The sequence below is a fragment of the Cannabis sativa genome, chromosome 5, assembly GCF_029168945.1.
Source record: "Cannabis sativa cultivar Pink pepper isolate KNU-18-1 chromosome 5, ASM2916894v1, whole genome shotgun sequence".
Taxonomy (NCBI): domain Eukaryota; kingdom Viridiplantae; phylum Streptophyta; class Magnoliopsida; order Rosales; family Cannabaceae; genus Cannabis; species Cannabis sativa.
In genome coordinates, this window is record NC_083605.1 from 71133966 (window position 1) to 71149019 (window position 15054).

Below are 15054 nucleotides of genomic sequence, written 5' to 3' on the forward strand. Positions count from 1 at the left end.
CCATAGCCATGATGATTCGCAAAGAATCTTTGGTAGAGACAGGTGAGAATGTTTCTTTGTAATCAATACCTTCTCTCTGGCTATATCCTTTAGCAACAAGTCTAGCCTTATACTTCACTGGTTGTCCACATGAATCATATTTGATCTTGTAAACCCATTTGCACCCAATGGGTCTGCAACCTTTCGGTAGAACAACTAAGTTCCATACTTTGTTTCGCGACATGGAACTTGACTCATCTGTCATTGCATTCAACCATAACTTAGATTGAGGACTTCTCATGGCTTCTTGATAAGCAACTGGTTCAGAAGCGTCTCCCACAACATAATCATGTTCTTGCAAATAGACAAGGTAGTCATCATGAATAGCAGGTTTGCGAGCTCTCTCAGATCTTCTCAATACAACTTCACCACCCTCAATATCAGGATTTTCATCTTGCATATGATTCTGAGGTTCATCATGAGCTTCTATTGGAATTTGTTCAATCACGGGATCAATAGTAGGAGCGGAAGCGGAAGCAACAGGTACAGGGACATAAATACGTTCTTCCCTGAACACAATTTCTCTTGACCCTTGACTTGAACTAAATTCTTCTTCAAAAAAGACAGCTCTATCTGATTCAATCACCCTGGTGGTGTGAGAAGGACAATAGAATCTAGAACCTCTCGAACCAATAGTGCAGCCTACAAAATAGCCACTGATAGTCTTCGGATCAAGCTTCTTAGATTGTGGGTTATAGGGCCTTACTTCAGCTTTACATCCCCAAACATGAAAATGACGCAAGCTCGGTTTCTTGCCTGACCACAATTCGTATGGTGTCTTTGGGACGGACTTGCTAGGCACTTGATTCAAGATATAAGCAGCAGTCCTTAATGCCTCACCCCATAAAAATTCTGGCAAGCTAGAATGAATCAACATACAACGTACCATGTCAAGAAGTGTGCGATTCCTTCTTTCAGCAATTCCATTTTGTTGGGGTGTCCCTGGCATTGTATATCTTGCATCAATACCATATTCCAGCAAGTATTTGGCAAAAGGCCCAGGGTTCCTTCCAGTCTCATCATAACGCCCATAATACTCTCCACCTCTATCCGAATTGACAGCTTTAATCTTCTTTCCCTTTTGAAGCTCAACATTCGTCTTGAAAATCTTGAAAGCATCTAAAGATTCAGATTTTTCACGAATGAGCTCAACATGACCATATCGGGAAAAATCATCAATGAAGGTGATAAAGTATTTATATCCACCCATAGCAGGTGGAACAAAAGGCCCACAAATATCAGTATGAATAAGCTCTAACACATTTGCAGACCTGTCTGACTTACTCTTTCTAACCTTGGCAAATCCAACTTTCCTTTTATACAATCAACACAGCAAAGAAAGTCGAAAAATCAAGATCCTGAAGCACACCATCTTTCACCAATCTCTCCATTCTATCTCTAGAAATATGGCCTAAACGTTTGTGCCAAAGCATGGAAGATTTCAAATCTGATCTTGCACGTTTAGAACCAACAACAGCATTAAGAGAAGAAGAAGAAGGACAAGAGGGAGAAGTAACAGGAACAACATCAAGCAAATCAAGCTTATATAAGTTTCCACACAAAGTTCCATTTCCAATCAACATAGAGTCACGATACAAAGTCAGTTTTCCAGTTCCAAAATGAAGACTATAACCTAGTCTATCCAAAATAGATACAGAGATCAAATTCCTCCTAATAGAGGGTAAATAAGCAACATCATGCAACTCCAAAAAATGCCCAAACATTCAACCAGATTAACAAATTCCAAAAAATTCAACTCTGACTTAGTATCGTCTCCCATGTACACATACTCCTCCAACCTACTCGGCCTTCTTCGACTTGTCACTGCCTGCAAAGAATTCGTAACATGAATTGTAGCACCAGTATCTAACCACCAAGTGTTTGAGGGCACATCAATAATATTGGATTCCAAACAAACCATCACAAGACAATTACCTTTCTTCTCTAAGTGAGCTTTGAGCTTTCGGCAATCAGCTTTCTTATGCCCGAAGCATTGACAAAAGTTGCACTTCCCTTTGAAAAACTCATTCTTATGACCAGTTGAAGAAGAGCTTGCTTGTCCATTTCCCTTAGGATTGGTGGCTCTCTTCTTATGAAACCTTTGGTCACTAGAGTTGTTGGGAGTGAATTTTCTCTTATGAGAATTGTTTGGATTGGTCACCATGGAGATACTTCTTGCTCTCCCCTTTTTCATGTCCTCTTCTTCTTTGGCAAGAATAGCAGTCATCTCCTCGACGGTCCACTGCTCCTTTTGAGCATTGTAGCTTGATCTGATCGAATCAAATTGAGAAGGAATGGTTTCCATCACAAACCACACCATGTAATCCTCACCAAGATCCAATCCCATGCCCTTGAGCTTTTGGTAACAACCCATGAGCTTGTCAATGTGGGCTCTAATATCACCCGTATCAGCATAATTAGTGCGATGGAACAAAGTCAAGCACTCATTTTTCTCATTCTTTGAGAACTTTTTGTACTTTTCCTTAATGGCAGCAAGAAAATCCTTTGCATTTTCAATCTGAGGAATACTATCACGAATGGACTCATCCATGTGATACCTCATAAGCATCAAACAACAACGATTGGAATGCTCCCAATCCTCATAGGATTTCTTATCCTTTTCAGTGGCATCATCAGCAGGTTTAGGAGGTGCATCCATTCTCAAGGCCAAGTCCACTCTCATAAGAGTCAAATTTAGCATGAGGGATTCAACCCACTGCTTATGGTTGGTTCCATTTAGCGTCAACATGGCAGAGTTTCTTGGAACGCTCAAAGCTGAATGAGAAACAAGAGCAATAACCATTAAATGCATGTTACAACAAAATCATGTCATTTGTGCTCTTTCTCTCATAAATAAATGATCGCAAAATAACAAATGATCATCATGTATGCTAGAGTTCTTAGACAAAATTAATAAAGTAGAACTCATACACAGGTAAGAACAATCTATTAAATATTATAATCAAATACATTAATTTACTATCGAAAGGATAGATAAATTGTGATTCATAATATTTAATAAAATTTTCTTCACCATATTAAGCATCCTTAGCAAACAATTATTATCGATAGGATAATTAATTATTTATAAGGATCTTAATCTTATATGGGAGGAAGATACAATATTTAAATAAATTAATATTTAAATGTTCCTCATTACCAAATAATTTTCCATACTTAATCTTACGATAGGTAAGAAAATAAGCATTAATTGTTTAAATAAACATTAATTTATGCCATCACAAGATAATATTAATAACTAAGATTATGAATAAATTCATGAATTAATATTATGCATAAAATAAAGATGTGAGAATGATAGAATGCTAAAAATGGAAAAAAAATAAATTGGTGAAAAATGGTCCAAAAAAGACCATGCACGCGCCCCCACGCTCCTGCCTTTTTTTTTTTTTGGAATCTGACGTACGACGTGTCGTTTATGAAAAACGACATGTCGTTTGCTGAAAACGACATGCAGCTGGGTCATAAACGACCTGTCGTTTTTCGCTGCAAAGGGCTGAGTCTCCCGTTAGTACGACACGTCGTTTTTTGGAAACGACATGTCGTTCAACGCGAACGACAACCAGAGCCCCAATAAAACGACATGTCGTTTTTTGCTCGTGGGGGCTGAACCGAAGGGCGTACGACATGTCGTTTTTGCCCGACAGTGGCAAACGACATGTCGTTTCTGTCGTCCCTGTCACCAAAAAAACCCACATTCGGGTCCGCGGGTCTGCAAGCCGGATCGGCGCGACCCAGTTCGTGACCCGGACGGATATACCACCTCCGGCCACCAAATCCGACGCCGTTTGAGGGGTTTTGTTCCATTTTCAACCCTCTATTATTTTCCAACACCCATTTAATTCAAAAAACACAAAATGATATACCAAAAATGGTAAATCTGAAATGGGTTCCTCCATTGTTAAACTTCCATGTTCCTCCATGGAAAATATAAAAAAAAAATTCCCAAAACATATATGAACACATTTAAAATCACAGAACTCATATTTATACAACATTAACACATTAATCCGAAAATAATTATCACAAATTTCAGATTTGAATAAAAAAGGGTTTATAAAAATTTGAGCTCTAAAATCAATAATTTGGCTCTTGATACCAATTGTTAAACTTTCAACATATTATGAGCTAACAAAAATACATTAAATGCTAATCTTTATTACTCATAATCATCAACCAAGATCAATATTTATTTAGAGCATCAAATTCATAAATACACATACCTCCCAATCCATCCACATGAGTCATTTTGCTTGAATGCCTCCAACAAGAATCACCAACAAGTTTTCAAGATTGAACCCAAACCCTTAGAGCCACAATGTGGAGCAATCCCCTATTTTCTTATTACCATACACCTTAAAACCACTCTACCATCAATGACATATATATACATACATCTCATACCCTTATAACCCTAAGGGGTTACTCACTAATAGGGCTTAAGTGGTCCTTTTATGGTATACTATAATTTAATGGGCCAATTATAATATAAATGGTGCTCTCATGTGCCTCTAATACATAATTAATTTATCAACCATCCCATTATGGTTATGAACAAATATTGGGCACATAGTTAATGATTGTGTTTATGGTATTAAGCTTATGATTATATTAGTCCACAATATTAATTCTAACATTTCATTCATAAACATGAATTTCATATTAGTAAGTAAAGTTGATCAAGTACAAGAACACTCACAATAGAAGAGGTAAAGTAGTTGATAGTTAAAAAAAATTTAGCTAAAAGAGGTAAAAAATGTTGCTCCATTGAATGAGCTGTTATAGCTCAAAGATTTAGCTATACATATAAAGAATTACAATTCATTCAGCTAAAAATGTTATATTACTTTTTCAAATTCATTTAGAATGTATGTGTGTAATATTATTATATTTATTTATTTTTTTCAAATGAATACAATATATTAAAATAAATAATTTTAATATGATATGGAGAAAATAAAGAAACTTTAATAATAATATAATATAAATATGTGAGGTAAAGTTGGTTCTTAAATTTTATTTTTTGACAAATTAGTCCCCAAACTATATATATTTTGGCAAGTTTATCACTGCACTTTATTTTTTAGTATATTTATCTCTAGATTTTTATTTTATTAGCAACATTAAGTCACTACTTTTAGATATGAATATTTTTTATTATTTTTATTTATTTTACTTATTTTAATTTATTTTTTTGTGTTAAATTTAAATAATTTCATTTTTTTTAATTTTAATACTTTGATAAAATTATATTAATATATTTTATTTATTTATTTATTTTTAAGTATTCATATAATATTTAATCTTTTACCAAAATACTTAAAATATGCTTTATTCATATATATTATTAATAAAAAAAAACATAAACAATGGAACCCTTATAATGTCTAGAAGAAATTTTAGCCCCCTCACGTTTTTATATTTTAACATTTATAGTATATTTTATTACTGATTTATGAATATATAGTATTATAATTTTAATATTTTTTAATTGTATCTATATCTTTATTAATTATTTAAAATTTACATTTGGTAAAATTTCATGAGTTTGTCGCTGAATATAAGTTAATATAATGTAAGTTTATAAAAAAAAATATTATTTTAGCTACAAAATAATATTTTACTACACATATAAATAGATATCATATTAAGTTCTTTTATATAATTAAGAAATGATTAAAGCATCTAAAAACTTTTATTGACTTATATATAGTTGATTTTTTTTTGTATACACATCTAACTATTTGATGAGAATGAATATTTGCATGAAGTGCAAAAGAATTATTCGGCAGTAGAAATATTTTGTGTAAGTGTTGTTCATAAAAAAATTATTGGTTCACATGTATATATAGTTTTGTAATATTCAAAATATATCTTGATTTTATTAAAAAAAATACATATAAATAAAAATATATATTTTTCTTCTTATTTTAGCATATGTTAAAAAAATATGTCTTGGTTTATTTTTTTCTTCTTTGACATATTTTAAAAAAAGTACATATATATATAAAAAAATATGTATGTATTTAATTTAATAACGTATATTAATATAAATATATTTAAAATTAATACAAAACTAAATAAATAAATAAAATACCATCATTAAAGAGTGAAGACTTTATGTTTTCAAGAAAATAAAAGTTTGAGAACCAATTTGTCAAAACATAATGTTTGAGGACCAATTTGCCAAAATTTATATAGTTTGGGGACTAATTTGTCCCAAAAATAAAATTTAAGAACTAGCTTGCCACAATTTAAGGACCTAAAATACAAATAAGCCAATTATTTTTATCTTTATAAGCTTGAGTTGGGGATGTTAAGAAGATTAGCGAATTTTGTTTTGGTGTTAGTTGTCAAGTAGTGATTAACAGAAGCAGTTCATTCATATATTGTTCAAAAAAAAACATTTAATATGTTATTAGTTTGAACTTTAATTTATATGTTTTATTAAAGTTAGAACTTTCAGCAACAGCGTTTGTAGTCCAACGGTTAGGATAATTGCCTTCCAAGCAATAGACCCGGGTTCGACTCCCGGCAGACGCAAGTTTTTGATTTGTTTTTTTTTTTATTATTATTTTTAAAATTTTGTAAATTAAGGTGATGAAATGAGTAATTCTGTCTCCTTTATTTGCCCTTAATTTTTTTGGCTGTTAATTTGTCCATATCATATATTAGTGAAATCATTCTTGTTTAGTTGGAGTTGTATTGATTTGGCTGTTTGTTGGCTTGTGAATATTGAATAATATTAATAAATCATGATATTATTCATTTCATGCAATTGTATATATGCAGTGGCTGTGTGTAGTGAGCTCAGCAACTTAATTAAGGAACAAGTAGTCATGATGACATAACATCAAAATTAAAATGGAAGGTGAGCTTATTTTGACACCATTAAATGGATCTGAATTAATAACTTGATGCATGTGTACTATTAATTTTAACAATGATTCCTTCCTTATTCCTATATTAAGCATCAGACATCATATGCATGCCACTCACTTATTACACATATATAGATAAAAACGTCTAAACGCCTCTCTTCAATAACGTCCTACACATGTATATAGCCTCTCATCTCATGGAGTAGTGATGCCTGCATACATACCAAAATGAGAATAAATACTTCAATTCCCAGCAAAATCTAAATAATATATATACAAAAGTTCATCAATTTATTATTCATCACCATTAATGAATTGTATTATATTTATATATATAATTTGAGGAGTACTAATTACAATTTCTCATTATAATTTTTTAGTCAATTTTTATATTAGAAATCACATGTCGAAATATTTTCTTTAAAAGTTTTTCATAACAGTGTTCGTTATAGTTATAATATCGTCTTTATAAATTTTTGAAAAATTCTAAATAATTCACAATATTGAAAACAGAGTTACTAATATTCCAGTCTATCAAGAATATTCAAAAGATTTCAAACTTATTTTTGGCATTATAAATTATTTAAAATTTTTAAAAATTTACAAGAATGATGTTTTAACTATAACGAATATTGTTATTAAAAAAATTAAAAAAAAAAAATTAGCATGTATTTTTAAGTACGGAAATTGACTAAGAAGTTGTAATAGCAAAATTAACGGTAGCACGTCTCATTATTATAATTAAGTGTACTGTCTTTCAATTGATTATGGGACACTATTATATATTCTCTAATTTTATTAAAATAAAAAAGAAAACTAACTAATAACTAATTATTAACCTTATAATAATTTACAAAATCCATGGATATAATTGGAATGATGCTCAATTAATGTGTGGAACCTAGTTTTGTTGAGTGATCATATGTACTACTAATTAAGAGTATTTATAATTGATTAATTGACTTACTCCCACACTTGAAGTGGCGAGGAACACGGCGACCGCAGCCTTGAATAAGAGGAATAGCACGTTTGAGATCGATATAAGCAGCCAGCTTGGGCGTTATAACTTGGCAAACACATTGAACATGAGTCACCCTTACTCGTTGGCAACAAGCCGCCGAGGGAGGCCTCCCAACCAGCACCGCCTTGCACGCGTTCAGCCCAATCCTTCTCTCCTCATGGCACTGCGCGTTGCTAAGCTGCGCGCTTGCAACTTCCGCCCCATAACACATCATCATTGTCGAGATCACCACCATCAAACTCGCCATCGCGCTTATCAAACGGCCATAATTCCTCATTTAATTCCTTTGATTTTTTTTCTAGATATGTTTTTTTACTCTATCTAAGCTAGAGTTATGAACTACTCCCCCATATATAACATCTACTTCCTTTCCTTCCTTATATAATAGATCAATCATGCCTCCCTAGTTTTTTTTTCCTCTTTTTTCTAATGACTATTTCGTACGCCTGTTGGGACCACTTGAGAAAAAATTATAGAGGCCTAATTAATTAAGCAAAATTAATAATGAGAGAGTAAAAATTACTCTTTACTCAATCTCGTGATTAGTTTTTTTTTTTTTTTTTTTTTTTGGAGGGAGAGAACCATAACAATATCAGCCTTAAAATAAAAGTAGAAGAAGAAAAAAACAATACCACCATACATAAGGTTCATTCATGAACAAAGTTAATTAATAGGCAACATTATATTAGCAGATAATAATAATTATAAGATAACGTAACAAATCAGTACAAATAAAAGTGATCTATCCAACCACAATTTTCTTGTTGTGTCGAATGTTAAAAAAATTGATAATAAATTTAAGAAGAATTTGTATATAATATAGAATAGAATAATAATGTATAATAATTAAGTATGTGTATTTAGTTGATTCATATTAATTACTTCAATTCGATACTCCTGAAAAAATAATTATATTTATAAATATAAGTTGAACATTTTAATATATGCTTGAATGTTAAATTATTAATGTCTTCAAAAAAAAATTATTAATATTTAATATTAAATAATTTATATATAAATATCATAAATTTTTTTATTCATATATATATATACATATTGTTGTGACTTGTATTGTAAAGAGAATTAACCATGAATAAAGCAGTCAATAATATATTAAAGTTATAAAATTTTTTAATCAATGGTTGTTAGTGTGATTCACTGATGCCCGTTATGTGGTACAAACAATTTCAATTCAAATTGCTGATGTATAAAATGACATCTAGGTCAAGGTTGTACATAATAGAGATTATATATGACAATAATCGATATGTAATTAAGTTGTTTTTATTACACATGTTGTTTACTATAAAGATATAATTCATATATATATGATAAAGATGATCAATAGTAGATCGACATAAATCTTGAGTAATCGTGAACTCTTGTTTATGTTATTAGTTTCTTTGATTCACTCGTTAAAATTTCAGAGAATATGATTCTTACAATTTTTATTTTAGGAATCTAATAATATGGATGGCTGGGAACATGATCTACAATTACGGAATTATGACTTTTCTAACGGATCGAATGTTGGTTCCATTAAAGTGTTAATTCTGGAACTGAAAAGTTGTGCACAAATTTAGATTGGATATAAATTATACTTTCACTGGTGAATTAACGGTACTAAAAAATAAAGAAGTAATTAGAAAGGTAAAACAATAATTTAACCAAAACTAATTATGAATCGATACAAGGAGGGCTAGTCATTTGACTTTATTATATCAATGGTCACTATAATAAAACTTAGTAAATATAATTCTATACTAAGAGTTCAATTCCATATTTATAGTAAAGTAATTATACAATTAATAAACATGATTATTTGATTGATTAGATTCAATAAATAATCTAGTGTATTAGAACTTATAATTATTGGTCCATGATTCCAGATCGCCACCTTAAAATATTATCAAGGGTAGGAATAAAAATTATATATAGAAGCTCAAAAAATCTATTTTGATTTGTCAATATATAGTAACTATTTATTTTGTAATAAATAATTTATTTTTATTTTTGAGTTAATTAATTAATTAATTTAGAAGATAATATTTATTTAAAATTTGAATTTAAAAAGTTGTTATAGATATTTTTATCGGTTGATATATTCTCTCAAGGTAGTTGAGAGATCTTCTCAATCGATTATAGGAAATAAATATGTAACAGGATTCAGTTATATTATTTATTCAAATAATTAAATATAATTTAATAAAAAAATTTAATTTAAATAATTAATTAAATAAAACGTTTTTATTTAAATATAACGAATAAATCATATGTATTATTTTTGGTAAGCTTAAAAAGGATTAATTTGATTAATCTTTTCTCTCCATCATAACTACATAACTATAGAATAACTCTTGCTCATGTGTTGAGAATTGAATAAAAATTTTGTATATACTTTATTCTAATAGCCCACACTAGTCCCTGTGTATGGTAGAAGATTTAGAAGACTACCATGTGAGTATTTTGAGATCAACCAATAATACAACATACAAAAAGAATCAAGGATACTTGATAAGCTTCAAGAGGTAAATTATCTTTTCATCTATTTACTTTTAGGAGTATAATATATATACATATGGTGATTATGAAGATGTGGTACGATGATAGAAACTTTTATTCTGCTCGTACCTGATTTAGTACCATAAAACCTACAAGAGTTGCATTGAACATAAGTGTTCCACTTAGTCTATTAGTTTGCAACCTTTTGGGAATGTGCCTAAAAATAAAATCGTGAGGGTTAAGGCTTAAAACGGGCAATATCATACTAATGTGGGTGTTAAGGTGAGCTGAAAACCCAACAAGATGGAAGAACGAGGTCCAACATTAGTATTGCCATTGATTGTAATCAAGGCCGACCCTTAAATTGAGTGGGTCATAGGGAAAAAATATTTTTGAACCCTTATTTAATTGAAAAAAAATAATAATTTATAAAAGGGTTAAAAGAATTTTGAGTCTTTGAACTAAGTGGGTCCTAAGCACAAGTCTAATCCGCTTCTACCCATAGCCAAGTGTGATTGTAATTGTGCTACTACTAAGATTAGTAATAAATGAACTGAACCATGTCCAAGGAAGTTCAGAAAGAGAAATAGGCTCTTCACAATTAATTGAGGGAAAGTTTGAAGCTCTATACGCATTGTGTTGTTTGTTTTCTGTTTGTTAAAATTCATGTTTATGTTATTCTTGTGTGGTTTCTGTGTTGTGTGGTGTTGGTGAAATTCTAACACTAATGAATACAATTTTGTGTCTCTCTCCCATTATTAGAGTTGTTTGCTTTGGTGTTCCATGAGACCTTTTTTCTCAAAAAAGGAAAAAAAAAAAGTTACTCTTGTAATTAATTATTAAGATCCACTACTACAAGATATTTCCTGTCCTGTAAATTGAGTCATTGACATCACCATAATCAATCAATAGTAGAATCACCTAATTACACTTTTTTATTATTATTAATTTTAAAACTGGTCTATTATTGCTATTTAGGTCAAGTATCTCCTCGTTGAAGCAATTAATATATAGTAGAATCACATTATTTTATCTCAAAACCAAATAATACATAAAACAATGGTACATATATATTTATATAAATAAATGAATCAATACATATACATAAAAATAAATTACTCGTGGTATGAGAGTACTTGTAATTATAAATTTTTATAACTACTATCTAAATAAAACACAATGTATTTTATATATACATGATTATAAATATATGTAAAAGAAAAAAAAAAATCTTTTAGAAATGGGCACCAAGTTCCAGCTCCAACCACAAGTTAAAAGAGATATTCATGATCATGATCATGATCATGACCGTACATATATGTTATAGTGCATATATGTAAGCTTAACATGATTTTCCACACAATTAGACAGAAGCCTCGTGACTTTGTTGTCCAATTTGAAAAAATTGATGAGCCTAAAAAAGGGGTCAAAAACCTATGATTGTATAACCAATAGCTAGGGAGAAGATTCCATTCATAATATTTCATACTTTGCTAGGATCTTGTTTTGTTGGTTTGTGGGTCTAATTTAAAAAGTATTTTGGGGATAACAAAGTTACAAAAATGACTTGACTTGGAAATTGGAATTGGATATTAGATTATGGTATACAGAAATTGGAAACACCACCGACCCATCTATTTCAACTTTTGACTAGCTAGCAAGGCTAAACAGCCCCTTTCTTGGACTAATTAGATACTGCATTAAACTAAAGGAAATGGCTTAAGATAACATTTTGATCTGAGTTTGAAATGAAATGTATTGTTGTAAAAATAGTTATCGCAGAAAATAAAAGGAACGAATTTATTGAATTAGAATTCAGATTAAGTTGCGAATTAAGTCGTTCTCTTTAAGACATTCGAGGCACTGCTTAGATATGTGCAAACAAACTATCAACCTTGTCGTCCTCAGGATAAAATAGCACAGTCGAACAAATTGTATCAGAACTTTATTGTATGATAGAGAACTGTCGAAATACCAAACCCAAAAATCGATTACTGCTTGGAATATATATGTAATATAATCGTATGTATATATCGTATATGTTTTTCAGTGAGAAAGAGAGATGTATTTCTCCCGTTGGTATGGATGCATTATATAGGCAATACACCGAAGGTAGTAGCGGGAAGAAAGACGTTACTGAAGGGAACATTAGAATGTGAGATCGTGGGAACGATGCTAAAAATTAGGAAGCCTTTGTTTACCAATTAATTAAACACGTTTTAAAAAAACTGTTTTAATTAATTAAATAAATAATAATAATAATTTAATAAATACATTTTCTCTAGAAAAACAAAGTGACACCCACCTACCCGCCAGCTCGGTGCGACATGGACAGAGAGTGGCGGCGGCGAGCGCGCGCGTGTGGTAGTCCGGTGTGTGAGTCCTCACCCATGCGCACAAAACTGGGTACCCCTTGGGGCCCCAACCCAAGTTCCAAACTTGAAAATTATATACACTTCTAATGAAGTATTTTTATCCTATGCGAGACTCCATTTACTCACACACTTCATATTTTATTTTTTTCTTATAAGATTTCATAAAATTCTAACAATCCCCCACTTTAAATTTTTTTAAAAATGTTTTCTCGAGCAGTATCCTAAGTAATAAGATTGAGCAAATGTATCTTTCGATTTGAACCTTTGCATTATGAATACAACTTAGAATATACTAGAGTGACTCGTAGTCTTGAACTCTATCTCTAACGATGTACCACACACAACTTTTCTCGGGTGTAGTCCAAAAGCCCAAGCTTTAATGGCCATGCACGTCTATCCCAATGTAGTGAACGCTCTAGAAATTTGCGCAAATTTCATAGGAAGCAACCCCACTTCTACATTCACGTTGGTGAGTCTATCAAGCGTACTCCTGTAGTTCGGTACTCCACTCTACATAGACTATAGATCTCATTAAGAGTTTCTATTATCTCAACCTTATATTACTTCAAGAATTCATGCTTTACATAGCATGATCTCATTCTTTATCACATCATAACTTGTTATTACCCATTGAACTTATTTCTTGGGATCTCCAGTCTTAAAGGTCGGGTTACCATTATGAGTGACTCATCTATTCTAAGGGCAATAGTCCCATGCCTTTTGAGGTTTTAAGAACTTTCACTTTAGCTAATCCTTTCGTCAAATGATCGACTAAGTTTTCATCAATGCGTACATGATCCACTCTTACTGCTCCAATAGAGAGGAACTCTCTAACAGTACTATGTTTACTACGTATTTGTTGTCTCTTACCGTTATAATAACGACTCTGAACTTTTGCAATAGCCGCAGTACTATCGTAGTGGACTAACACAGCTGGTATCAGTTTTTTCCATAAAGGGATCTAAGCTAGCAGACTCCTCAACCGACTTGCTTCTTCACTAGTAGTTGCTAGTGCTATCATTTCAAACTGCATGGTGGACTCTGCCAAAATGGTTTGTTTTTTTTTTTTTATTTCCAAGAAATAGCTCCTCTAGCTATACTAAAAATATAGCCACTGGTTGCTTTGGAATCATCTGATAAAGTATTCCAGTCAGCATTGCTGTATCTTTCTAGGATAGCTAAGAACTTCTGATAATGTAATCCAAGATTCATGGTTCTTTTAAGGTATCTTGTTCTTTTAAGTTCATAACTATTGAACTTAAACCCGAAGTTCAATGTCATTTAGTATATATGGGTTTAAACAAATATTGATTCATTGTTATATATTGAAATCCATACAGATGTATTAATATTATTAGATATCACAATTTTTAAAAATTCTCGATCAGGGGGAGAGGAGCAGTTGGGATCAATGATAATTTTTGAAAAATGATCCTTCCACAAAGTATATAAGAACGATATAGTTCAAAATGATATATACCAACTGCAAATCAATATTATTTAAAGTTGAGTTAGAATGAGTTGAAAACGCCTGAAGCGTAAATGAACAATGTTGAAATTATTAATAAATGTTCATTTGATTTGTCCTGAAGTTGTTAAATGTAGATGTGCTCCTAGAGATACCTTAATAATATAAAGTATTGATAATTTAAAAATAATAACCGTGATGGAAACGGTACTCTAGAAGAGACTCCCTAGAGAAGTTAGACATAACATATTTGATTATAATTGAATCCATGAAGTGGTTCTATATAGATACCTATAAATGATAAACATATTTGAAAAATATGTAATTTAAAGAGATCTCTATAATTTATGTCAAGATGGGAGGAATGTTTGCATATGCAATAAACTAACATGATATAGCAATGATCATGACATTAGATTTGTCGAGAATTATCGACATACATTTTGTTTTTGGCCAAAATATTATGACACAGTTCAGGCAAGTTTACTCGCATAAAGTGAAGTAAGACCTATAGAGTATGCAAATAAATATTTCTAATAAAAAATTTGCATATATGTATTTGTACATAATGAATTGTTGTACAAAGTTTGCATAGACATGAGATTGATTGAAATAAAGCTTAAATATTGAGAAAATATAATCATGATTTGATTATAGCCTGAAATATATTTTATAAGGATTTATAAGTGTCACATAAATATTGTAACAAAAAGTTATTTAATTAGAGCTCCTAATATAGTGAGAATT

The 15054-nt window shown here is 30.9% G+C and overlaps 2 protein-coding genes and 1 non-coding gene across 3 annotated transcripts; 1 reads left to right on the top strand and 2 right to left on the bottom strand.

Annotated features, from left to right (window-relative positions):
- Positions 1-1811: 1811 nt before the first annotated feature.
- On the bottom strand, positions 1812-3246 carry LOC133038009 (uncharacterized). Its single transcript, XM_061115911.1, has 2 exons — positions 1975-3246; positions 1812-1867 (listed from the first exon to the last, which is right to left on the bottom strand). Exons 1-2 carry the CDS (start codon positions 2849-2851, stop codon positions 1839-1841), a joined length of 906 nt encoding a protein of 301 aa, XP_060971894.1. The 5' UTR covers positions 2852-3246; the 3' UTR covers positions 1812-1838.
- Positions 3247-6531: 3285 nt separating this feature from the next.
- Positions 6532-6603, top strand: TRNAG-UCC (transfer RNA glycine (anticodon UCC)). The gene has a single exon. It is a non-coding gene; the product is annotated as a tRNA-Gly (tRNA).
- Positions 6604-6788: 185 nt separating this feature from the next.
- Positions 6789-8361, bottom strand: LOC115718038 (uncharacterized). The gene is made up of 2 exons (XM_030647003.2): positions 7909-8361; positions 6789-7153 (listed from the first exon to the last, which is right to left on the bottom strand). Exons 1-2 carry the CDS (start codon positions 8237-8239, stop codon positions 7137-7139), a joined length of 348 nt encoding a protein of 115 aa, XP_030502863.2. The 5' UTR covers positions 8240-8361; the 3' UTR covers positions 6789-7136.
- Positions 8362-15054: the final 6693 nt, after the last annotated feature.

Coding starts and splice junctions, on each gene's coding strand:
- LOC133038009 (XM_061115911.1), bottom strand. CDS start 2,851: ATGCATTTAATGGTTATTGCTCTTGTTTCTCATTCAGCTTTGAGCGTT. Junction 1,868..1,974: donor AGCTCACTTAGAGAAGAAAG/GTAATTGTCTTG, acceptor AATTCTTTGCAG/GCAGTGACAAGTCGAAGAAG.
- LOC115718038 (XM_030647003.2), bottom strand. CDS start 8,239: ATGAGGAATTATGGCCGTTTGATAAGCGCGATGGCGAGTTTGATGGTG.